The 19,765-nt window shown below is 46.2% G+C and overlaps 1 protein-coding gene across 3 annotated transcripts in view; it reads right to left on the bottom strand.

Moving 5' to 3' along the window:
* Positions 1–19,765, bottom strand: part of MACROD1 (mono-ADP ribosylhydrolase 1) — a 311,383-nt gene that overhangs the window by 68,669 nt on the left and 222,949 nt on the right. For 2 of the 3 annotated variants that reach the window (XM_053369541.1, XM_053369540.1), the window contains exon 4: positions 11,290–11,319. The exons of the other annotated variant lie outside the window; for it this stretch is intronic. In XM_053369541.1, the coding sequence (XP_053225516.1) occupies positions 11,290–11,319 (30 nt within the window). The remainder of the gene's footprint in view (positions 1–11,289; positions 11,320–19,765) is intronic. 3 annotated transcript variants of the gene reach the window in all.

Raw genomic sequence — 19,765 nt, 5'->3', positions numbered from 1 at the left:
TTGACAGGCCAGGGTGAAGAGCTGTGTCTTCTGCAGAGCTGAAAAATGTTAGCAGGACAGAGGGAGATCATCTCCCTCAACCTTAAAACTGATAAACTCTGGGGAGGGGTTGTAAGTCCAGTACAGGAAGCAGCGCCCCCCAAGAGAGTCTTGTTAAGATATTACAAGACACTTCTGTGCAAATAAATCTTCGGGAAGTATGTCTTTGTGGAGGCCACCGTGTACCATGAACTCACCTAACTGGAATAAAAGCTATTTCCTGCTTTGAAAAGGCTGCAAGCGTGGTTACCATGATAATTTGTGGTATTTGCGTGTGTGTGTGCGAGAGAGAGAGAAAATTCAAGTAGCTTGTAATACTTTACAGACCTTCCAAGCATCCCTATTTTCCAGAGACAATCCCAGATTTACAGAGGCCATCCCGGTTTCTGATTTGATTCCGGCATGTCCTGCTTTTCCTTAGAACTAGGGGTGTAGGAAGGGGGTGGGTGCAGACCGCCTGGGGTGCCATCCCTGAGGGGGGTGACATCGCTGCACCGCTCCCCCGGACGCTTGCTGTGGGCGGTGCCCCCGGGAGGCTCACAGCAGGCAGCGCACCCCTGGGACACTCACCCTGCCCCCTGGGTGCACACCACTCTGGGTGCCAGAGCAGCAAGCTCCGCCTCTGCTTTTCACCCCTATTTTCATCAGAGAAATGTTGGGAGTGTATGGATTTATGCGACCCTGGAGCAAAGGTGATAAGTAACTAAACCAAACAACCTTTAGAAGACGTCTGAAGGCAGCCCTGTATAGGGAAGTTTTTAAACGTTTAATGCTTCACTATGTTTTTATGTATGTTGGTTCCCAGCAGCTGGTATTCAGAAGCATTGCTCCCTCTGACAGTGGAGGCAGAACACAGCCATTGGGGTTGTAGCCATTGATAGCCACTGCATTAATCATTGGGTGTGTGCACTCCCTAACAGCCACCTGTCACCAGAAGCTATCAGTGCTCACTTCAGCAAGCTTTTGCGAGTGACCAAAAGCCCAAGGGGTCTTCAGATGTACAAAAACTCAAAGGTAATGGCCATCTTTAAGCTTTGTGCAACCGAAACGTATTATCTATACATCTATTTTTCTACTCTTTGTTTTTATCACCTTTCACCCAGCTTTTTTGGGGGGGCGGGGGGCTGGATTTACTTTTTAGGGAGTACATTTATGTGCCTGCGCAATCCATTTTTGTTTTCAAGTGGTTCATCCTGCAGTTTTCCCAACCGCGTGTTTTCCCACCATTCATATATATCTATATCTGTCTGTATCCACAAATATTCAAGCCCATTCTGCTTCCAGGTGTTGGAGGAACATCTGGATGAACACACTCGCAGATGTGCCCCCACAGAAGCATTTTGCAAGAGCTATTTTTAGCCCCTCCAGTAGCAGCAAAAAGCGTCCCCAGTTGTCAGGAGGATTGCTCTCTGTGGCATCAATCTTACCGTGGTTTTAAGTGAGCGCTGTCACTTCCCATTTAGGGGGAGATATACGCATATCCTTCTGGAGATGGAGAAATTGATTTTGTTCTCTCTCTCTCTCTTTCTCTTTTTAAAGCATCGAGCTATTTTGCTGATTAGGAGTTTAATTCCGCCCCCCACTCTGGTGGGCCGAATATCTTTTGGCTATCCAGGGAAAAAGATCGCACAGCATTTGGCAAAGAGACTTTAATGGCAGGAACAATGAATGCACTTAGCCTCTTCTCCACCGACTAGGCGCATGTCTAGAGCCCCACAGCTCAGAGATAAAGCACAACATTTGTATGCATGCTGTACTTATTTCATCTGGGCCTACAAAGGAGTTTAGGGAGCCTCCTACTTCCAATCAGACCATTGGTCCATCCATCCCAGTTCTGTCTACACTGGAGTGGGAATCCTCAGGCCTGGGAGCCAGATGTGGCCTTCCAAGCCTGGGGACTTTCCGCATGCCATGCCCTTACTTGGCCGCACCCCTTCTCCCCAGGCCATGCCTCTCACTGTTCCCACTACAGTGTTTTCAGCTGGCTCATCCTTGAGTGCCTGGATGAAGAATAGGGAGGATTTGTGGGTAGAAACTACCCTAGTGTACGTTAAGATCTTATTTTTCAGATTTCACTTTTGGATAAAATTGTTCATGAAGGCTGAGGAGCTTCTACATATTATATGCCAACATTTTCCTAATTTAGCCTGCTACCTGACATTGATCAGCGATGAATCATGTAGCTGCTGAGGTAACACTCCTGGTGCAAATCTGTTAACCCAGTTCTGCTCCAGTTACATGGACCTTAGAATGGGGTCGATTCAACTCGGTCCTAGGGCTGCATTAAATTAAGTTCTACTGACAGTAGACCCACTGATATTAATGAACCCATGTTAGTTATGCCCATTAATTTCAGTTCAATAGGCAGTGGAGGTATGTTCATTTGGGCAAAGGGGGCACTGCTCCACCAACTTCAGTCTGCCCTCAACCAGCTCCCACCTACTTGCCTTCTTTCTTAGATTCAGTCCAGGGGGCAGCACTGGCTCTCAGCTTCCTCCTCCTTGGTCTCAGTGTTGACCCTTGTTGAGAGAGGAGGATGGTGACAAAACTAGAATTAGTTGGCTCTGCCTGCCATTGGCTGTGACTCTGCCTGCCATTGGCTCACTGGCTCCACCTACTGTTGGCCCTCCTGCCTTCCGTCTCACCAGCCCCCAGTAGGCACCAGCTACCACTGTCAATAGAACTAACGTTGGATACAAACCCATTTGTTTTATAGCAGATAATCTAGTCAGAGCCAAAATATGTAGAAGACGATAGGGTGTGCACCCCAAAATAAGCTTTGGGCCACCACAGACAATGCATCCACAACTGTCCAGGAGAGTTGCCTACTTGCATGAAGAATGGTTTGATGTGCATGGCAAGATGCCATATACAACGTTGCGACAACCAAGGTGACAAAGACGGCTCTGAATCTGTCCTTGAAGTAGTAGAGAATGATGACAATGACTTTTACGAGGCGTTAAAACTTTGGAGGAAACCTTGTACCTACCGGTAACTTTTTCTTCTTTGCGGATTTGTGAATGAAGGTATAGTAGCAACGCAGTAGCGTAATACTAAAAATATTCTTGTGGATGTACTGTATTGTTCTCTTTCGCTTTCTTCTCTGATTTTTTTACTTCACATAAAATATATATTGCATTTGACAAGTTCTTTTGTCATTTTCTTGCTCATATTGGATTGCTATTTATTTCTGGCAATTATTATCATTATTTATACAGCTAAATAATTTTTTTTGAGTGAAAGCAACTCAGAACTGACAGCCACCATGGCTAATAATTTTACTAGGTCATATTCTTTTTTTGGGGGGGGGAGTACTTAGTTTAATCCCTCAGGATGGGACCGTCCAACCTATTTTAAGACACACAAGTAATTGTGAGGAACCATGCTGGCAGATAAGAATGGGTGAGTATTGCTTTATACCAGCCCAGCAGAGAGTATTGATCACTGATCAGTGTAAGATAGCAGACTAAATGAGGAAAGTTTTGGTATATAACATGCCAAAATGTTGGTGTATAATTGGGTAAAAGCTGTGAAACCCCCATATGGATATTGTGTATTTTTGACTATTTGTTTACATGATTAAGGTATGTTTTCTGTTGAAAGCTACTCAGGGTTGATAAATTACTATGGTCATGGGCTATATAAAAAAAAGGCTACCTTTCCCCCCCATTCCAGATGGTAACAACAAAGCCTTCTGTCTCCTAGTCTAATCGCCCCTGTTTTGCCCAGGGTATGTGTGTGCCTTTTAAAACCAGGAGAGAAAGGGGGAGCTAGTGAGGGGCTGGGGATAGAGGAACTTATGAGTGCAATCCCAAACAGTGTTAATTATTTGCACATAATTCTATGAGCCTTAGGAGGAAGAGAGGAAGAGTGTTAAAAGCTCATGAATAGTATATTTTTTTTACTATAAAAAAATGAACATCGTACATAAAATTATTTTTGCGGATTTGAAGATTATGCCCCATTGCCCCCCCCCTCTGCTGTCTCTCGCTTTCTCCCTCCCTACATCCCTCCCCTCTCTCTCTTTCTCTCTCTCTCCAGAGGTTAGATCTCTGAAGGGCGGAGGATGCCAGTTCAGATAATAAATGTTGCCGAATGCATTGTGAGTTGCCGCTACCCTGAAATAACAACAGCTAAGATTCATCGTAAGATTAAAGCTTCTGAAGTTGATTTTATTTATTTGTTTAAAGAAAGAAAGCAGTTGCGGTTGGTTTGCTAGCACAACACTCAAGTGCAATCGTGTGAGGGGAGATAAGCAGGGGCTGAACTGTGGTGATTCAGGCAGCAATGCTAGGTGTAAGAACCTATGCAACGTCTGAGGCCCTGCCTAATCAGAACAGACCCACTGAAATTAACAAGTGTGATTCACTTAGCTCCATTCATTTCAATGGGCCTAGTTTAAGTAGAATCTTGGATACCACTCCGTTTTAATTTGTGGGAAGGGTGACAGCATTATCAACTACCTTGGATCCTACAGTCAGCAGGAAGGCCCTGTTGCTGGTGCCGCTGCTGACTGATGCCTGGTGGTGTTGACCCGTTATAGGGACTTATTGATGGTGGCTCCCTGGCTGCGGAATGCTCTCCTTGGTGAGGTGCAACTATTCCCCTCATTACTAACTTCTAGGAAGAAGTTAAAAACATTCCTGTTTACTCCCAGACATTTGATGGCTGAAACCTACTGCTGCTGGCCACCTTGAAATATTCAGGCATTAAGGTATGAGATTGTTAAAAAAGCTTTTATATTATTTTTAATTTTATTGTTTTACCATATTGGTGTTTGCCTTCCTGGCCTCATGCGGGGGGGGGGAGGGCAGGGCAGAGGTGCCAACTTGAATAAACTTTTGGGGGACCCAGGTAAGCCCCACATAAACAATCACATGACGTAGCACACACACCATTTGAGTGGTCCAGCCCCATCAAATAATTTATTGGGGGGCCCAAAGGGACCTCAGCCCCTAGGAGTTGGCTCCTACAGAGGATGGGGAGAGGGAGGATGTAGCTTGGAACAAAGGCATTTTCTTGATCTGCCCATCTTGCTGGCTATCCACTTGTAAAGGCCAAACTACATTTGTCATGTGGTCTACACTTCACCACCACCAGAAGGAGGAAATGCATCACCAAAAAGAGAGAGGGGAAAACAAATGAAGAACTGGATTTGCATAAAATATTCCAATGCTAATTCATATGTCTAAATGCAAATTTGGAAACACAGGAAATTGTCTAGCTCAGCTCCTGGTATCCACCCAGCTTATTACTGTCCACACAGACTGGCAGCAGCTTCTACAAAGTTTCAGACAATGTGCCCTGCTGCCCCACTGCCCTACCTGGAAATGCTGGGATTGAACCGTAGGTTCTTTTGCATGCAAAGTACTGTACATGCAATCCAGCGTCCCCTGTACTGGCAAAGGAAAACATGCAGTCAGATAGGATGAGTTCCAGCTCTGGAGATTGGGCACACTGTTTCAGCACCTTCTCCCCCCAAGCAACCAGGTGTGTGGTCTACACAGAAGGCTCCCTGCAGAGCGAGTGCAATGGCGTGGCCTGGGATGTGGTGGTTGTGGGGAATGAAAGCTACCTTTCCCTAGGATTCTAGTTTCAGGTAGGTAACCGTGTTGGTCTGACACAGTCAAAATAAATAAATAAATTAAAAAATTGTCCAATTGCACCTTAGAGACCAACTAAGTAATTCTGGGTATAAGCTTTCGTCTGCATGCAGGTATCTGAAGAAGTGTGCATAGCTTATACCCAGAACTACTTAGTTGGTCTCTAAGGTGCTACTGGACAATTTTTTAAATTTATTTCCCTAGGATGCCTTTTGTTGCTCCAAGCAGAGAGCTAAGTCAATCACTTGGAAGCATAGGAGGGAGCTGCCTGGAGGGATTCTACCTGCATGCTTTCTTGCACCTGCCTAGCTCAGTGGTAGAGCATCAATCCCTGGCATGCCCAGGTAGACATACCCCTGCATGAAACCTTGGAGAGAATTTGGTAGTTGTTGTAGAGAGTCCTGAGCTGGGTGGGCCAATGGCTTGACAAGGCAGCTTCCTGTGTTCATTTGTTGCTCTCACCCACTCAACACTATCCAGCATTGTTGGTGGGGAATTACCGTGGTTGCAAAAGGTAGGAAGTTGATTGACATTCCAGCAACACTGCACAGCAGGTGTGCTTGCTAAGTGAGATGCATTCTGCGACAGAAATGGGGGAAGGACACAGTCTGGGCCACAGCCAGTCATGAATTACTCCTCTACTAAATAAGCTCAAGCCTCAAATACTGACGCTCGGTAGTAGAACATCTGCTTGACGTGCAAAAGGTCCCAGGTTCAATCCCCGGCACCCCCAGGCAGTGCTGAGAATGCCCACTGCCTGAAACCCTGGAGAGCAGCTGCCAGTAAGGATGTAAGAGAATTCTGTTGGAAACGGGAGAGGAATTTGACACAATTTGGATGTTCGTCTAAGGTCAGGACCAGAAATCGCACAAGCAAATACAAGTGGTGTTTGCTGTTGCAGGGTTTTTTGTTTTTGTTTTAGTCTGCAAACATTATGTTCATGGCATTTCCCTTCCATCAAAATGCATTGAAATTAATGACCTAAGTGGGACAGCCGAACTGCAGTGGAACAGAAACAGAACTGATTGTGATGAACACAGGATGGGATGGAAATTGCTGCCTCCTGATGTCCCTAGCTGCCAGTCACTGCAGACAACACTGAGCTCGCTGGACCAAGTAGTCTGACTCAGAAAAGAGCAGCATCCTATGACTAATACAGTGGGAGAGGTGGGAGAGGGAAAGCCATGAATCTCTTAAATCTTTTTTGCACAACTCTCCATGCACAAGAGGAGAGGGCAAAGAGATTGCGACTCCTTGGTGACCAGCAACTAGCTCACCAAGCTAATTCCAAAGCTCTTGTTTCAAGGCCTAGGTTCCTGGTATACAGTGGTACCTTGGGTTAAGTACTTAATTCATTCCGGAGGTCCGTTCTTAACCTGAAACTGTTCTTAACCTGAAGTACCACTTCAGCTAATGGAGCCTCCTGCTGCCACTGTGCCGCCGGAGCCCGATTTCTGTTCTCATCCTAAAGCAAAGTTCTTAACCTGAAGCACTATTTCTGGGTTAGTGGAGTCTGTCACCTGAAGCGTATGTAACCTGAGGTACCACTGTACTACTAACATATATTTCTCAAACCATGTGGACTAGATCCTTAGATCTGAACGTATTCTCTCAGACCTTGCAGGCTGGATTCTTAGCAGCTTCATGTTTTCTCTCAGTCCTTGTGGACTAGATTCTCAGAATCTGCATGTTTTGTCTCACACCTTGTACACTCGATTCTTAGGAGCGGCACATTTTCTTTCAGACCATGAGGTCCAGTTGCTTGGAAAGCCAGATTCTTCTAATGTTGTTAGGTTTCCCCGCTGCAGAACGGAAGGAGCCTCTTTGTCCAGGCTGGCTGTGCTGTGCTATGCCCCCCCCGTCAATCCCTGTCCCCCACTTTGCTGCTGCGTCTGCAGGACTGGTAAGCTGAGGAAGAGGTTGGGCGAGCGAGTGGGTGGGTGGGTCGTTAGGCAGCCTGCAGCTTCAGCGTTTATTTGTGAGCTGTGAGATCACAGGTTAATGGACGGGAGGATAAATCCCGGTTGGTTCTTGTTTATCACCGTACGAAAAAAGCCCCACGCACACTGGCGACAGGTCCAGGACTTTAAAGAGTGGAAATAAAATGGGATCACTTCGGGTCAGGCATAAATAAAGGACCCATTAACATTGGCAGTGATGCCGCTGGGAGCGAGTGGCCTCGGGATGGGGCTTGTTTGTTTGCCTGACTCCTTCATTTCCTTGCAATTTTCTTCTGCTGGCTGGCTCGGCTTCCAGACTCCTGCCACCTTGGGCTTTGACTTTGTGAAATCTTGGCTCAGCGAGGCCTACGCTGCGTGGCATGGATGGGATACAGATGAGGGGGCAGTAGTGGCAGAGACCGGTAAAAGGCAGCCTTGCCTCTGGGGGGCACTGTGCTGCAGGTTAGAGCAGGCTTGGTCAGAGGGCCATTTCAACTCGAGAGGACCCCCTCCCCACACTCTTGTATCCCTGCAGTGTTGGGAGTCCCTAGAAAGCTGCTCTTCCTTTAAACCAGTCTGCAAGTTCGTGAAGAGAATTGCTAGCAGGCCAGGTAAATGAATGAATCAAATAACTGCAGGCTGCTGTGAACTCCAAATCGCCCACCCACAGAGAAGGATGCCTGCCGTCTCTCTGCGTGAGTAACTGCCCTGGACTTGCCTCTTTCCAAAGTCTCCTTTTGTGGGTGGGGTGGGGTGAAGGGAGGCATTTTTGCTGCACCTCTGCCTCATGCATGGTTGGATTAATCCATGCCTGCAGCAAAATTCCCTGCTGCCAGAGGAGGCTGTTTGTTGCTTGTCTTAGAGCCAGTGTGATGTAGTGGTTAAGAGCGGTAGTCTCGTAATCTGGGGAACTGGGTTCGCGTCTCCGCTCCTCCACCTGCAGCTACTGGGTGACCTTGGGCTAGTCACACTTCTTTGAAGTCTCTCAGCCCAACTCACCTCACAGAGTGTTTGTTGTGGGGGAGGAAGGGAAAGGAGAATGTTAGCCGCTTTGAGACTCCTTAAAGGGAGTGAAAGGCGGGATATCAAATCCAAACTCCTCCTCCTCCTCCTCTTCTTCTTCTTCTTCTTCTTCTTCTTCCCTGCATGAGTGACTGTTCTTGGCTTGCCTCCATCCAATGAACCTTCTTGGGAGTTGGGGGGAGGGGAGGACAGGGGAAGAATAATTCTACCATGCATCTGCATAGAGGGTGTCTCCACCATGTGATCACTTGCACTAGAGAATTAACAGAATGTACCAATCCTCAAGAAGGCTCATCGGGTGTGGGGGAGCCTTTGGCCCTCCAGTTGTTTGCTGAACTACAACTCCCATCATCCCTGGACATTGGCCATACTTGCTGGGGCTCATGGGTAAATGGTTATTCCCTTCTGAAGTGCCATAACTGCTGTAGTTAAAGCTAACTTCAACTTACCTGGGAGTAAGTCCCAATCAACTCAGTAGGACTCACACCTGAGTAGACAGGCATAGGATTATCCCATAATTATCCCACATTTTTTATGGTGGCTGTGTTTTAAATATGTTTTTCCTCTGTTGTTTTATAGTATTTCATGGCTGCATTATTTGTGCTTCTGCTGGTGTCAAACTGTTTTCGAATTTATTTACTTGTTTGTTTCTTAAGATGGTTAATTTCTTGTTCTAAGGCTGTGTACACACCACACAGAAATACTAGCTGCAATGATCCCAGCATGTCAGCTGCCAGGGCGCATAGCTGTTCTCCTCCTGAAAGTGCATCTCTCTCTCTGTCTGTCTGTGTACCATATGTGAGCAAAAACTAAGCCGACCTCAACCTGCACCAGGGGACACCTGCCTGCCTAACACCTGGAGAGCCGTGAGCATCTTGGAGAGCTATGTGCTGCCACAGGCCAAGCATGACCTCCACTCCCCGCTTTACAGATAAATCCTGGGAGTCACTGGCCCTCCCAGGTGCCATGTCAAAAGCCAAGCACAACCTGCTACTTGCATGGAGAGCAGCCTTTGCAGAAGAGCCCTGGGGAGTGCGGGCGGCTTCTTATTCAGAGCACATAGTATGCTGACAATGCCCACCATTTTGGAAAAGGGCAAAGGAAAGGACACATAAGTGGGGGGTGGGAGGGCCTTTACTCATCCAAATTCGGTGTGGTCCACAGGTTCCCTCCTCCCCCAGGCAATATTCTATAACACAATGTCAAGCCAGGAAGTCATCACAAAAGAACTCAGAACTTTCTCATTGGCAGAAAGACCCAGAGGGCAGGGGGAGCAATAGATGTTTAGCCCCACTTTTTTCCTGAACACCTAGTTTGCCTGCCTCCGTCATATCCCCTACAGCCCACTAGCCTTTGAATGGCCCTGTCTGGCCTCTCTACGCTCAGCTTTTAAAGAACATCTAGTCCAGGCTTTTATTTATTTTGCCAGCTCCCTGTATGTGTATGGTTTTATCAGATGCTGTTTTTGTTGCATGTTTGTTCAATTGTTTGATTGTAAACTGCCTTGTGAGGGCTCACTCTGAAAGGTGGGGTAGCACTCAGGATGTCAGGATTTGTTTTGGTTTCTCAGTGTTTTCCATTTTCCCAGCAATTTACAGATTGATTGTTTTTAAAAAATGCTAATCATAAAAAACATCAATATTTTATATGAAGTTTTGACTAATATGCACATTTTTATAAGCAAATTATCCTAATATATCCTAACATTTTTGTATGTTATTTTCATCAGTGTGTGCATTTTGAACCACATTTCCCCCCAATATGTGCTTTTTTGTGCGAATTATTTGGTTGGAGAATTGCACTGCAAATTTCAGAAAAGTGAATGTGTGTTTTGGTTTGCATAACATTTTGAAAAGTACAAATTAGGCAGCTCCATATCAAAATGCAAACAAAATGGGAATTCTGTCCTCTCCCTAGGTAGCACAATATTAAACAACCAAATAAACAACACACCAAGAGTCAAAATTTATCTTAATATTCTTTCCAAATGCTGTTTTGTTCTGCCCAGCCAGGTGACGAAAAAACACCTTTCTCTGCCTGAATCCCTGGAGAGCTGCTGCCAATCAGAGTAGACCAACCTTTTTTGACCAAGGGGCACATTTTTAATTTTGAGAGAGTTTTGGGGTTGCCACTCACAAAATGGATGCTGTGGAGGTGTGGCATAACACAACATGTTGTAGGACAATGACACATGGAGGAGCACCATGTTGGTTACCCCTTCTTGTACTGCTTGACCCCATCAGCTGTCACCAAAAGGTGGAGTGCCCCTGCAGATGGAGGTTCTATTTTGCCATCATGTTGAGTGGTGATTCATAGAACTATTCTCCAAGTATTTCTGTTTTTCCTTTAAAAATAATAATAATTAAAAAGCTATCTCACCTGGTAATGAAATGCTGTAAGTTATGTACTGTGGAAGACATACTTATTTAATATTGTGCCATTCTTGAACTTAAGATCACAACCTTCTGCTTAGTAGTGATGTGGCTTCTTGTCTATCTAGTCCACCACTGACTGGCAGCAGCTTTCCAGGGATTCAGCCAGCTCGGCATCTTATGTATTCTGAACAGCCACAGGCAGTACCCAACTCCCAGCACCCTGTGCTTCCTTCCCCCTCCCTTTCAAACCAGTATAGATATTAATTTGAATGCTGTGAAGAAGAAAAAGGTATCAATTAGGAGACTCACCACCGCCTCCTCCCAGCAGGGAACTGTTAGCTACAAAGAAAACACAGAGAAAGATGATGTTATTAAATTGCTGCCTGCTCAGGAACCATTTCACTTTAGTTCATTCACAAAAAAAGCAGGGGGAAGCATTACAATAGTAACTCATTTGGCTTTTTGGAAAGCTCCTTCTTCCCTCCAGCCCTTGTCCCAACCCTTTGAGTCCCCTCCACCCCCATTTTGCACCAAGCTGCTTCTCTTACCAGGCCCATTTCCTTGTGGGAACTCAGGTACCGAAAGTCAAAACATCTTCATCCCTTTGTCTGAATCATAGGGTCGTAGAGTTGGAAGGGACCACAAGGGTGATCTAGTCCAACCCCCTGCAATACAGGAATATTTTCCTCAATGTGGGGATCAACCCCACGACCCTGAGCTCAAGAGTCTCATGCTCTACCAGCTGAGCTATTTGTGCAACTGCATTTCACTCTGTAATCTTCTCTGTGTTGAGTTTCTGACTGCAAAGTCACTTGGGGCAGAGACCTGTCCTTCTGCACTCGGCAAAAGGCCATGCCTGCTGATGGCTTTATATACAAATAGACCAGGAGGTGGGAACCTTTTGGCCTCGCAGGCCTGGTCTTTATCTCCCCCACTCCTCTGGGCCATCTTTGACAGGTGGGCAATATGACAGCTATTGACATCAGGACCATAGTTGTGGACACTCTGGTGAGAAATGCTTAGAGCAGGGGTCAGCAACCTTTTTCAGCTGTGGGCCGGTCCACTGTCCCTCAGACCATGTGGTGGGCCGGACTATATTTTGAAAAATAAATAAATGAATGAATTCCTATGCCCCACAGACCATGTGGTGGGCCAGACTATATTTTGAAAAATAAATAATTGAATGAATTCCTATGCCCCACAAATAACCCAGAGAGGCATTTTAAATAAAAGGACACATTCTACTCATGTAAAAACACACTGATTCCCAGACTGTCCGTGGGCCGGATTAAGAAGGTGATTGGGCCGCATCTAGCCCACGGGCCTTAGGTTGCCTACCCCTGGCTTAGAGGATGCTTAGAGGAAGGGATGGGTGAACCTTGAATTTCACTTTTTCTCAGCTTCTTATCTTTTCAGTCTGAAGTTCGGTTTTCCACATTTCCACATAAGTTTGCATTTTTTTCCAGAAAGCCCTTGTGTAAATTAAGCATCTTAGTGCAGAATTGTCTTAATAGGCACATTTCCCAAATCAATTTCCCCATCTACAATGCATTTTTCCCTTTATTTTGATTAATATATGCATTTTAATGTGCACTTTATGCATTCTTCTCCATTTTAATTGGCTGAAGAACTGCACTGCAAGATTCGTAGAAGTCTGGGTTTCAAAGGATGGCTGCATTTCAGTTCATTTACTGCTCCAGAAAGTGCAAGTTACCAAACCATATTTCTCTTCGATTCCCAACAGGGCATGAAGGCAAAATCCCTCCCTGTGCTGGCTGCCCCCAGCATTCTGATCACCTCATAATGGGAGGTTTGCAGCTGACGGCCTCTCCCTCCCTGAATCTCTTCAATCCATTTTGAAAATCATTCTAAGTTTAATTCATTGTTTTAACCACCTGCTTTTAATGTTGGTCTTATTGATTGCCCTTTTAGTGTTTGTTTTTTATTATGACTTCATATTGTTTTTATTGTTTTTTTGGAGGGTAAAGCTGTCAATGCCAGTGTGGTGTAGTGGTTAAGAGCAGTAGACTCGTAATCTGGTGAACCAGGTTTGATTCCCCGCTCCTCTGCATGCAGCTGCTGGGTGACCTTGGGCTAGTCACACTTCTCTGAAGTCTCTCAGCCCCACTCACCTCACAGGGTGTTTGTTGTGGGGGAGGAAGGGAAAGGAGAATGTTAGCCGCGTGATAAAGAAGTGATAAAGCGGGATATCAAATCCAAACTCTTCTTCGTCTTATCCGCAATGGCTGTGTTCTACCTCCACTGTCAGAGGTTGCATGTGCCTCTGAATAACTGAGAATCACATGTGGCTGTTGTGAGCTCCCTACAGGCACCTGGCTATACTGATCCTACCCCAAAAATATTCAGCGGGCCCAAAAGTGCTCAGCCGCCCCCAGGAGCTGGAGCCTCTGTCCAGCAGCAACCCCCTTCATTGTCTGTCATGCTGTCCTCAGGACTGTGAGCCAATTGGCCAAAGGGTGCTATGCAAATACACAAAATAAAGAAGTAAACAAGCAAAGAAACCAACACAAGCTAGCACCCATCATCACATTGTGGATATACGAATCTGCCAAATAAATAAAAGGTAGCAGCACATCTTGTGGAAGTGAGTTCCACATCCTACATCCCTGCTTACTTTATACTCTAAACCTGATTCCCTGGGAGACCCCTGGGTTGAACGGGATCTGCTTGCATAAGCCTATGTTGAAGTTGGACACTACTTATGGGCTGTATCCAATGCTTCTCCTTCTCAGAGTAAGTCATGCCCATTAATTTCAATGGGTGTCCTCTGAGTAGAACTAGCATTAGATACAGCCCTGTATTTCCCTGGGCTTTCGCTACTGGGGGCAACCTGTAGGATAAGCCGTGTTTATGCTTCAAATCAGCTTGTAGACAAAATCTCCTCACTGTTTTCCCCCTCACACCCCTGTCCCCAGTTACAGCTGGAAATAAATGCCGTTCGAGACTTCATTCATGCCCTAGCAGTTTGCTGAAGCTTTAGCACCTGTTACCGAGAAGTTACCTTGGCAACGGGAGCATCGCATACGATTGCTGTCACCTCGGAAACACCCAGTACAGAATAAGCCCCTGTTCCCAGGGAGCCTAGCCAGGAGATCCACGCCGCTGTGGTTGGAGCTGGGAGAAGTGAGGTGTGTAATGCGGGTTGGGAGGGGCACGCATGGAAACTTCAGGTCAGTCTCCCCACACCGCAGTGTGTGTGTAAACAGCCAACGGGCTACATCTCATATGGAGAGAGGGGGTCTCAAAATAGCTAGGAAAGAAGCACATCAAGAGAATGCCAAGACAAGGAAAACTGCTTATCAGGTCTTTCAGAATTAGCCTTTTCTTGACACATATACCAGATTTGATTGGCTGCACATCTAACCCAGAGCTGCCTACAACACAGACTGGCAGCATCTCCTCGGGGTCACCTGCTTCCTGTTCCTTTCTCCTAGCTGGAGACAGCTGGAACCTGGCACCTTCTGAAGGCAAAACACGTTCTCAACTACTCAGCTATGGGCTCCTTGGGAGCTGATCAGAAGACTCCCCAAGGAGACCATCAGGAGGGCTGAAAAGCCTTCTTAGAAAAGACAGCTCACGTGTACTCTGACTGCACTCCTCTTTATGAGAGGTGATCCCTGTTTTCTGGAACCTGTCCCTGGTGAATCACCGCTCAGGGCTTCTGGGAATACTCTTGTTAAATTTTTTCTCGCGACTGAGCTGCTGGTATGGTTATTCTTCAAGATTCAGCTCCCTCCCCAGGGTCTTTAGAAATCAAATCTCTCAGCTGGGCAAGGTGGGTAGTGCACCTTGCCTCTAGTGCAGATATGCACACAGCTCACGCATGAACGCTAAGTTGCCAGTGCTGCAACTGATGAGGTGTGATTTAGAACTCTGGAAAACCCATTGTGGAGAAATGGCAGCCCTGTTTGAGTGCGTCCGAGCAACATTTGTGGGTGGGAAGTGTATAGGGAGCAAAAGTGGTTGTGCGCGCCCCACCCCCCAAATGTCCCTGTTCTACATGTGTGGACCCGGCTGTTCTTGGTTGAGCACAAAGGTCTGAAGAGGTCTTTGGAGCACGTTTGGATGAAAGCGCATAGAAGTCTCTGCATGACTTGAAACTCTTAATATTCATTCATTCATTCAGTATGCTGCCCTATACCTGCAAATGTCAGGACAGTTCCCAACATAATATTACAGCATTCCCAACTCCGGAGAGGCTTCTAAGAACACAGAAAGCAGAACATTGGGTTTTGCCTACACTCTTGGCAGAAGCTCTCCAGGATTTCAGACGGGTCTCTCCCAACCCTACCTGGAGATGCTCGGGATTGAACCTGGGACCTTCTGCATGCAAAGCAGAAGTAGCAGTAAGTAAGCCTCTCAGTTCAAGGATTTCCCCTGCCAACATGGGGCTGCCCCCTCTCCTATCTTGAGTCCTCCTAAATCTGCTCTGTGCATTCTCCCAGCTCTCCATAGGGGGAGGAAAGTCCTGTTGCACAGAAAGACATCATTGTGCTGATGGGGCTTCTAGTGGCTGGATACTGCTGAGCTGCAGCTGCAGTCTGTCCTCAAACAGACTTCTGGCTTGCTCTTGCCTCCTGGAACATAGGCATGTGCCTTATAGTGAATCAGTCCATTTGGTCCATATAGTTCAGTATTGTCTACACTGACTTGTAGTGGCTCCTCAGGACTTCAGGCAGTGGTCTTTCCCAGCCCTACTTAGTGATGCAGGGGACTGAACCTGTGACTTTCTACATGCAGAACAGAAGTTCTACAACCCAGCTAGAGCCCTTCCCCACATCTCAATTGCATTTGGGTTAGAACAGGAAACTTGGGGCGGAACATGCCGGATAGGGGTGTTGGGAGCAGTGCTTGCATGCATCACACCAGTTTTTTGTTTGTTTATTTTTTTGCAAATATATCCTTAACAAAAATATTTTAAAAATAACTTGACTTTTACATCAGAGGAGGACAGGCTGCGGTAGAGTAAACGAAGACCGCAGCTGGAGTAGAATTGCTGGCAATGCGTCATAGTGTGGGGAGGGAGGGAAGCAATCTTTTGTATGAGAATTGGGGTGTTGCAAGCACGTTTCACCAGCTTACACTGGGGAGGGGGCTGAATGGCTTTTCCACCCACCACCAATCTTCTCTTGGAATTTGCAGTTGATGGGGGGGCGGAATGCGTGTGTCCCAGGGTGTACCTTCAGTTCATGAAAAGAAACAAATTCTTCAGAGTGGTTTGAAAGCTTTCCTCGCTTCTGCTCAAACACGTTGTGCAAGATTATTATTAAGAATTCCGGACCTACGTAACCTGTTTGACCAAAAGCAACAAGGGCACAAACGCATTCTCTCTGAGCAGCAATGGCACTTTGAAATCATATTCCACTTTCTCCAGCCTGAGAGTATCCCATAGAAAATGTCCCAGCATCCTCTGGAGTACTGTGTGTAGTTCAGGGCGACACATTGACAAACTGCATCTCATCCAGAGGAAAGCAGATAGGATGGTGAGCATCCTTGAAACCGAGTACTATACTAGCCATGAATAGATCAGTTTAATTTTGTATCATTTTTGCATGTAGTTATTCGAAAGTCTACTCAGAGCCATAGCTCAATGGTGGTGCATCTGCCTTCCGCGCAGCAGGTCCCAGGTTCAATCACTGACATTTCCAGAAGACAAGCTGATGGGGAAAGGATGAATTAAAGATAGGAATTTTCAATTTAAAAGAAGTCTGAAAACAACTGGACAAGAGAACACGACCAGATTTTGTTTCATTTCATTTGCTTTTAAAACATACACACCGCATTTTCCAACGTGTGCTCAAAACAGCTTATTAAATAAGAGTGGGGAGGGCACGGCGGGTGGGGGCGGGAATGAAAACGGCAACAATAAAATCAATATGCAAACGGCACATTGATTTCATGCCAGGGCATAAAAGTTGCATTCCATTTGCTGAGGAAATTTACATGCTTGTGGTCCTCACTTGGTGCATGCAACATCCAAGGTGCCTTAAAAAAAGATGTGACCTGCCACGGATCCAGCTCAAGAGGAGAGAACATCTGCCTGCCCCTGCAGGGCCCTCGAAAGGAAATGCTTTTTGATGGGAGCCAGTTCCCATTCCTGGCTGCTGCACTTTGAAGGATGAAAAACACAACAAGAAGTGACGAATGTGCACATTTGGGGCTGGCGTCAGTGGTCAGCATGGTTGGGCACTTGCCTATGCCCACAGCTTAGCACAGAGCTATTGGACAGCCCTGCTTGATCCCGTTGACTGTGATTTAGCAGCAACTGAAGCAAGGCGAAGGCATACAGAAGGTATTGCATCTCCGGGTAGGGCTGGGAAAGACTCTCTGTCTGAAAACCAGAGGAACCATTGTCAAGAACCCATGCTATGTGGCTGCCTGTCAGTCACCTACAAGCTGCACTGAAGTCGGGACTTCAAACCACCTTGCAAAACACTGCTAAAACAAAAGCTTCCCCCCGCCCCCTTCTTCGAACAAGGGATTCCAATGAAAACCTTTTCTTGAATCAGGGAGGAGTTGGAATGAATCTTTTTGAATTGAGCAGGATTTAACCTCTGCTGCTGGGAAGAGGTACAGCAGCCAGTGCTTTTTATTCTTTAAAAAAAAGTTTAGGGGTACTCTCATTTTGACTCAAGAAAATCACCATTTTATAGTTCAAATCGGGGGAAATAAATACAGTAAATGGACAAAAGTACAAAGATTCACAAAATGTTTAGGGGTATGCATACCCCTGAGCCCCCCCCCAGAAAAAAAGCTCTGGGTGCAGCCAATGCAGGATGTAAGCTTGGCCTCTTGTCCTTCAGATGATGTTGCTAGTGATGTCAGCCAACGGACAGGTGGATGTGGTTTGGGGAAAATGGCCTCATGGGTCAACGTGAACACTGGTCTGGAGGCTCCCTACCCCCTTTTAAAACCCCCTTTAAAAAGAACTGGACTTCTTACAGTTTAGAAAGTGACTGGGAAATACACCGAAAAGTGAGGGATGGATGAATGTTTAATGGGAAGACATGTAAACACCCCGTGAATCAAATCAAGATGGATGCTCATTGTTTTATATATCCTCCTTGCAAGCGAATCAGAACAAATGCTCAGCAAAGACCAGATACAGTGGTACCTTGGGTTACAAATGCTTCGGGTGACAGACTCCGCTAATCTGGAAGTAGTACCTCGGGTTAAGAACTTTGCTTCAGGATGAGAACAGAAATTGTGCAGTGGCAGCAGCGGGAGGCCTCATTAGCTAAAGTGGTACCTCAGGTTAAGAACGGTTTCAGGTTAAGAACAGACCTCCGGAACAAATTAAGTTCTTAACCAGAGGTATCACTGTATAACCTAACCTCAGTGAAAACCTTGTGCAAGCAAATTAGGATGAATAATCAGGATAAATGGGTCACCTTAGGGTGATCCCCTTTCTGCCTGTGTGGGGTTAACTGATTTTGTATTTACTGCACCCCCAAAAGTAAAATATGGTGAGGCTGCAGCTTGGGGTGGGAAGAAAACCCTATTTTAGTTCTGCTAACTGAGTTGTCAGTCTCTCAGTCGAGCTGCCAGTGCCACACAAGTGGCCTCAACAACCATATTACACACACACACACACCACTTTGTGAGGCCCACCCGCGCTGCCTCTCCCTGGGTCAGCATCTGACCCCTCCGTCAGGCATCCAGACAGCCCATCTCTCCACGGACGCCTGCGCTTCCACCAGCTCCTGTCAATCACCCCAGCAAACACTTAATCCACTGGCTCCCGAGTTGTGAAGCTAATTGAGGTTGTCAGTCTTTCCCCAGCTAGACCGCATCCAGGTGGACAGCGGCCCGGAAAAAAGCTTGTCGCTTTTCGAGGGGCGGAAGAGCACCTTCCGAAAGGGATTAATTTTTGCTGTGTTCGGTTTAGGTGAGCGTCACATGAAAAAGAATAAATAATTTCTCTTCTGAAGGCTGTTTCCCACCCCCCACCCCAACATATCACGAGGGCTGGCGCCAATAAGAGGAATCACCAGGCAGCTGCCAGGCTTCTATTGCTGGTAACTACCCTGTGTTATGTCTCAGCTGGAGGATTTCTCCTCCAAGGATGTCCTGGAGTCCCTGTGACTTAGGGAAGCCCAGAATGTGACTAGAACTGGGGACAAGTAAGAACTGGGACTCTCAGACCACAACCCATTCACATTAATGGCTACATAGTACTTAAGTCCATTAATTTTAGTGGGTCTTCTCTGAGTAAAAACTAGTTGGATGCAACCCCATGTATGCCACATAGAATCATAGAGCTGGAAGGGAGCCCAGGGGTCATACTGAGTTGCATACAGGAAAAGTGGGATATAAATGCAATAATAAATTCCTAAATCAAAGAGCAGCATTACATAACACAATACCCAATTCATTAAGGCTATAGGCTCCAAGGAGTAAATTATATTAAATTCAGTGCTGCTGTCTTCTGACTGCATATGTTTATCTTTGAGTTTTAACAAAAAAAATATTAAAAAAAATTAGTCAGCTGAAATGCAATCTTCAGCTTTTCACTAGAAATCTTGCAAAGAAATGTTGCCGTTTAAACTGCTAGCGTGAAGTTGGAACCCCATTGAAGAACAGGAAAGTATCTAGCCTCAGCACTGGCTAGGACTGATAAGAGCAATGGTCCAAAACATTGGGGGGGGGGAGCATCAGATTGGCAAAGGTTGCTCTACGCTAAAATGTCACAAACAGGCAACCCCCGATTTGCACGGGGGGCACATTTTGGGTCAGCGTGTGCAACAGCAGAATGCACATAAGC

Source organism: Podarcis raffonei, chromosome 16 (genome assembly GCF_027172205.1).
Source record: "Podarcis raffonei isolate rPodRaf1 chromosome 16, rPodRaf1.pri, whole genome shotgun sequence".
In the NCBI taxonomy this organism is placed as follows: domain Eukaryota; kingdom Metazoa; phylum Chordata; class Lepidosauria; order Squamata; family Lacertidae; genus Podarcis; species Podarcis raffonei.
This window is presented reverse-complemented; position numbering and strand designations above follow the sequence as displayed.